Consider the following 6,000-nt stretch of genomic DNA (forward strand, 5'->3'; position numbering starts at 1 on the left):
GGCAACATGCTCATACCACAAATCTTGCCTGAGCATGTGGAAGAAAAAGATTTATTTTCAAAGCCTCCGAGTCATCAAATTCTTATGAAATCCACTCCTTTTCTCTTGAAGGAAATTACACTGGCTCAGACCTAACAAAAGTTATTCAGTTAATCCACCCGCGGAAATAAGCATGGTTTAGATTATATCCTTTCATAGTAGGATCTTTAAGAAGAGAGATGATAACTGACTAGCAGACTGGCCAGAGAAATTACAGTTTATCTCTGAGAAAAAGAGACTTAGGATTATGTTTTCACATCCAGGGAGAACTTTTGTCATGATTTTTTTCCCTCAATGGCAAACAAGTTAAAATCATGCACTAAAAGAAAACATAAAAGTCAGCTTGAGGGCCATTCAAAATGTTTTCTTTTTCTTTCTGAAAACTTTTTCCTTCAACTCATTTTTGAGCTAGAAAGCTACTACAATCTTTCCCACAGGCAGATGTGACTTTCTTAAATGTATTCAACAAAAAACAGTTACTGAAATGGAGCTCCCAACCAGCTCTACTACAGAATGAAGCTCAGTATTTCTGAATTTTACAGTCTGTGTGGAGTGAGCTCCAAGCTCGTTTGTAATAAGGCAGAAACCCAAACTTCTCATTTTCCAGGCAGGCAGTAGGGCTGCTATGTTGTTTCCATCTATGAAGGACAAAGCCAAGGCTGGGGGAGAATATTGTTAGTATATGTGCTAGGACTTGAATGGAGCATGTCATATTCCAGCTTTCCCTAATGAGGCCCAATTGCAGAAATTTAATAGGAAAACTTTTTAAGTATTCACCCATTCTTCTTCTGGGTTGTTGTCCTCTGTTGTTCTCCACAGATCCCCTTTCGAATGGACTTTTATGAGCTATCATGGAGCAAGGATTCTCTTGTGGCTAAAGCACTGGATTTTGGCTCAGGAACACTGTGTTCTAACAAAATCAAACGCTAACTATGTTCCACTGATTGTTTCTATATTTCTCATTAAAACAGTTGTTGGTTAATATTCTTCAGGCATTATGAGGGAGGTGAGATGCAAGGCTGGATGCCATCAGACAGAGCAGGGAACCGTATGCAAGTCTCACGTATCACAAACAAGTGTTGGGACAACAAGACTGTTGCACAGGAGTGCTTTTTAAAGCATAGCTTTAAAAGAAAGGTTATACATTGTTCCCTTCAGGAAACGCTTTTGATCTTTGGACTCCAAACTGGTGGAGGTAATTCTCAGCCGCTCTGAGAAAAGGCTCAGCAGTTTTGGCTGCCAAGTGCTGAACGTGCTGGCCGTAGACAGCTCCCCGCTTGGAAGGCTGTTTGGTGGGATTTTCTTTCTGGAGCTCCAAACTCTCCCCACACGCGGCACAACGAGCCAGGGACCCTAGCCCAGAGTCTGGAATCCCTTTCCAAAGCTACACACTTTAAAAATACACCTTATAGGGCTTGACTCTATGTACCCAGGTACTTTCGGGGGGTCTAACTCTGCAGTTTGACCGCAATTCACAGGAGCGCAGAGCAGAAAGGTGAATCACAGTAAAACACCTGAAGCTACTTTCAAAGACTTTTCTGAAGCTTTCAGTGCAGGTTTGTTACCTCCTGCACCTGTTGTTGGCACAATAGCGTGTCCCTTGGAAACCACACTATTCGATGTGCAGTCCCTATGTGTACGTTTTTGAAAGCTAGTGTGTCCCAGGGATCAGGTGGCTTGGGCAGACTGAGGCCAGTCACCAAGCATCGAGGGGCTCTGCCTGAGCCATTCAGCAACTGTTTTTATTAAAAGGAGGCTAGGCCGGTCCCCATCGGCGCAAATGCTTTCAAAAATCCTGGCGATTTTCAGCCTTCGCTTCATGTAGCGACGGCACCGACCCGCCTGCCAAGGCGCTGGGACCCCAGGCCTCGTTCGTACCCACTGCAGCCGAGCACCAGGGCCACGCCGTGCCAGGACTCTCCCCCGCAGTTGTGAAATGCTACGATGGCCCCATTTTTTTGTTTTGTAGCTGTGACATAAGCTAAATAAACTGAAGCATGTGGAGGCAATTATGCAGCGTAAATGCCAGATATCCTCATGTCTTGTTTAGAGGCGGCCAGCCAGCCATCTAAGAGAAATAAAATATTTATTTTTGCTTAAAAAGCCCCTCTGCACGGATTTGAACTTGAAAGCCTCTTCCGCCCCCGTTTCCAGAAAGAGGAGGCTGGTTCGGCTGGCGAAGCCCAGCGAAACCTCGGGCTAATCCCTGGCGCGAGGGTGGGCGCGGGGCCCTGTCGCTCGGGGTGCCCCTGCCTCGGGGGGCGCCGCCGCTTCGGGACGGGGCGGGGGGTCAGTGCCGGGAAGCGGCCTTCCCCGAGGGGGGGCAGCGCAGCGGGACGCTGGGGCTGGCGGTGGCGAGCCGCGACCTCCAGGCCCAAGCCCAGGCCCAAGCGCAGGTCCGGGCCCGGGCGCCGCCGCTGTGCCATGGCGCCACCGCGTGGCAGCGCTCGCGGGCCGCTGCCCCGTTTTCTGTCGGCCGAGTCGGCCTCGCATCCTCTTTAAGCGGGCCGTACCAAGCGCGGCGCGGGGGCAGAGGTGCGCCCGGCGCCCCGCGGCCGGACCTCAGCGCTGGCGGCGGTGGCGGAGAACGGGCAGCGCCGCAGCACCGCACCGCGCGGGGCAGGCCGCCGGCAGGCGCCCGCTGTCGTCCTCGCCTCGTCCCGCTCCTCCTCTGCGAGGCGAGCGAATGGTTCAGCCCCGCCCAACATGGCCGCCACCATGAAGAAAGCGGTGAGTGTCGCCGAGGCGGCGGCGGCGGCGCTTCCGCGGCCCCTCGGGAACGGCCGTGTTCCCCCTTCCCGCGCGCTGAGGGCGCGGCGGGCGCCATGTCACCTCAGCGCGGCCCCGAGCCCCGCTGGCCCCGGCGGCGGCTCCTCCCCCTCGGGCCCCGTGGCGGCGGGTCCCTGCCGGGGGCCCGCTCCCGCTCGGCCCGGGGTGCCGCGGTGCCCGGCGAGGAGGGAGGGGGGCTCAGCGGCGCTGAGGCCTGGCACGGCCGGCGGAGGGGGCAGCCGCTATGGGCTCGCGCGGGGAGCGCGGGCTGCGCGCTCGGTGGTGCCGCCTGTCTGTGGGGAGGCACCTTTGCCGTGAAGATGGCGCCGCCGCTGGGGGCGCTGCCTGGGTGCCGCCGGGAGCCAGCCCGGCTGCCTGAGTCCTGGTGTCGTCAAGGGGCTGTTTCAACCAAATGCATAAGCAAAATGTAAAGCCCATAAAACTGCCTTTTTCCCCCCTCCTCCCCCCAAAAGCTTTGTAGAAATAATTTATGGTGCGATTAAAAATAAAGCCAGTCTTCATTATAAGTAATGAATTCTTTGCTTTGACCTTTCCTTGCAGGCTGCAGAAGATGTCAATGTCACTTTTGAGGATCAACAGAAAATTAATAAATTTGCAAGAAATACTAGCAGGATCACAGAGCTGAAAGAAGAAATAGAAGTCAAAAAGGTATTTTTGCTACCAGGTCACTTACTTTTTGTTGCCCTGAATTAATTTCTGAGCTGTAGCTCAGAAAATGGGCAGAAAATAGGGACTGTGGATTAACGTAAGTTATAGTTCTAGTCTGGGGTTTCTGATACTGAAGATAGCTAGAGAACGTTAAGATGGCAAAGCAATGAAAATCATGGGAAGTAAAGGAAACCTGAAAGAACTGCAAGTGTATTATTGCATGCAGTACTTAGAACTCCTTAATTGTCATTTATGAAATGTTGACCATATGTGATGGCTATTTGCAATGTTCCTAAAATTTCCTGCCTGAGGTTATTCATATCTGTTTTTCTTGCATCAGTGAGACATTCGTACATCATCTTTTTGACATGTTTACAGAGGTGAATCATTTTCTGCTCAGAGATTTTCTTTTACTGAATAGGGTGCGTTATTCTAATTTACTCTTCCAGTATTATTTCATTTTCCTTTAAGATCAATCACAGTATTTCCAATTAAGTTTTACCGTGATTTCTAAAATGCTTACCCTGTCTCTTCTATAATTACCTTGTCTGATACATACTGTAAAAATGTGATATTTTTAGTTTGATGTTCCACTAGTGGCTTAAGGTGCTAGGACCTAAGCCATCCCACTTTTGTGATAATACTTGCCATCTTATTTGTCTTCCTGTTTTCTGGTTAAATTCAGAAATTCCTGTGTAATAACGTTTCAGATCTTAGTAAAATTAATTCAATTGTATTTCACTTGTCTAGGCAGTTATTGGTCCTATTAATGATAGATACTGAGTATTGACTAGAACTTTGTACTGGTAAACTCCACAGAATTTAATGCTTACGCTAAATTATATATCTGAAACAACTTTGTCAAACATACTGATATTATATTAGTAGGTAGGGTTTTTGCCCGAAATGCAGAACCTCCTCGCATTCGTTATGCAACATGAATAGTATGTTAATGCATCCATTATAGTAATTTACATAGGACAAAGTGACCAGCTTTCTTGTGTCTTGATAAAATAGAAGCAGCTTCAGAATTTGGAAGATGCCTGTGATGACATAATGATGCTTGATGATGATGATTCACTACTGATACCCTACCAAATTGGAGATGTCTTCATTAGTCATTCCCAAGAAGAGACACAAGAGATGCTGGAGGAGGCAAAGGTTTGTGGGGAAAAAAAGAGTTCCTTTAGCACTGTCTGCTACAGTGTGATGAGTGTTGCAGTGGAATGGTCTGTTCATTCTTTGAACTCTTTGCTTTCTGATATCTTTACTATGATATTATGTAATACTACTGATTAAGCCTGTTAATTGGCCACAAGCATCAGCAAGGAAATATTCTTTCATTCGCATTTGTCTTTATGTCTTATCTTGATCTTGAGGAGCAATATATTTAGGTTAGCAATAGCTGAGGCATGACTCTTTCAATTTCTGATTTTTTTCTGAAGTTTTATGATGTCCTGCAATTGTTCATTTGGACAGTTTGTCCATTTGTCCTTTGACTGGCTCCATCAAAGGAGCCAGACTTGGCAAAAACTTAAGGTTCCTTTGATTATATACATTGCTGACAAACATGACTCAGTTTGTTTTCATAATTAATTGGACTTTTTTTTTTTCTTTTCCAGAAAAGTTTACAAGAAGAAATTGAAGCATTAGAATCTCGAGTGGAATCAATTCAGAGAGTGCTATCTGACCTGAAAGTTCAGCTCTATGCAAAGTTTGGAAATAACATAAATCTTGAGGCTGAGGACAGTTAAAGGTTTTCTAAATATATCATATTTTTTTTCATTGTTTTATCAAATATTTTGCCTTTCTTCTTTTCCAGTAATGTTTAAAAAAATTCCACCAGTTTCTGTTTTTTGACTTTCCTGTTTTGCGTTCCATCTATTTAATGAGAGCTTTCTTATTTTGCTTGTTGCAGTTATTTATTGTTCAGGAAAGCATTAGCATCATACTGTTGATAAAGCATCAAGATTGGAATATTTGCGCTGTTTATTAAAATAATAAAGTCAGGCACATATCATAGTTTCCCTGGTCTTATTTTCAACTCATGAAAATACTTATGTAGTACAAAAACACTGGAAGTGGGGAATTTCTATTTTGCACTGTATTGGCTGTTGGCTAGAAGTTCCTCTACAGTATTTTGGGCATGGTCTCACAGTCAGCTGTAATGTTGCTTAAGTTGGTCCAGGCAGCTCCTTCTGGAAATACTAAATCTATCCTTTGTGTTTCTCTCAATCTTAGCTCCAAAGTTTTGTGGCCAGAGAATAAACCAGATAAAGAAATCGAGTCCTGCCCTGGGCGGTTTTGTTTTTTTCCAAGAGAGATCAGTTCCTCAGTCATTTCACAGACAGCTGCAGAAACACCGATAGCTCAGTGCACAAAGTGGCAACAAGTTGACAGGGGAGAAAGAAGGGCTCCTTAAAGTTTGCATTGGTATTGAAGAAGTGCTTTTGGAGCCACAGTTTGTTTAGTCATTTACTACTTTCTATTTGGGAATCGTGAAAGATGTCATAATGGTGAGTC

At 46.0% G+C, this 6,000-nt stretch overlaps 1 protein-coding gene across 1 annotated transcript; it reads left to right on the forward strand.

Annotated features, from left to right (window-relative positions):
• Nucleotides 1-2,521: 2,521 nt before the first annotated feature.
• On the forward strand, nucleotides 2,522-5,494 carry PFDN4 (prefoldin subunit 4). The gene is made up of 4 exons (XM_026101909.2): nucleotides 2,522-2,769; nucleotides 3,370-3,477; nucleotides 4,495-4,638; nucleotides 5,100-5,494. Exons 1-4 carry the CDS (start codon nucleotides 2,746-2,748, stop codon nucleotides 5,229-5,231), a joined length of 408 nt encoding a protein of 135 aa, XP_025957694.1. The 5' UTR covers nucleotides 2,522-2,745; the 3' UTR covers nucleotides 5,232-5,494.
• The last annotated feature ends 506 nt before the right edge of the window (nucleotides 5,495-6,000 follow it).

The sequence above is a fragment of the Dromaius novaehollandiae genome, chromosome 16 (genome assembly GCF_036370855.1).
Source record: "Dromaius novaehollandiae isolate bDroNov1 chromosome 16, bDroNov1.hap1, whole genome shotgun sequence".
NCBI lineage: Eukaryota > Metazoa > Chordata > Aves > Casuariiformes > Dromaiidae > Dromaius > Dromaius novaehollandiae.

Excerpts from the sequence above, each read along its gene's own strand:
- PFDN4 (XM_026101909.2), top strand. The coding sequence starts at position 2,746 with ATGGCCGCCACCATGAAGAAAGCG. Across the intron at positions 3,478-4,494 it reads AAGAAATAGAAGTCAAAAAG|AAGCAGCTTCAGAATTTGGA; the intron begins GTATTTTTGCTA and ends TTGATAAAATAG. Across the intron at positions 4,639-5,099 it reads AGATGCTGGAGGAGGCAAAG|AAAAGTTTACAAGAAGAAAT; the intron begins GTTTGTGGGGAA and ends TTTCTTTTCCAG.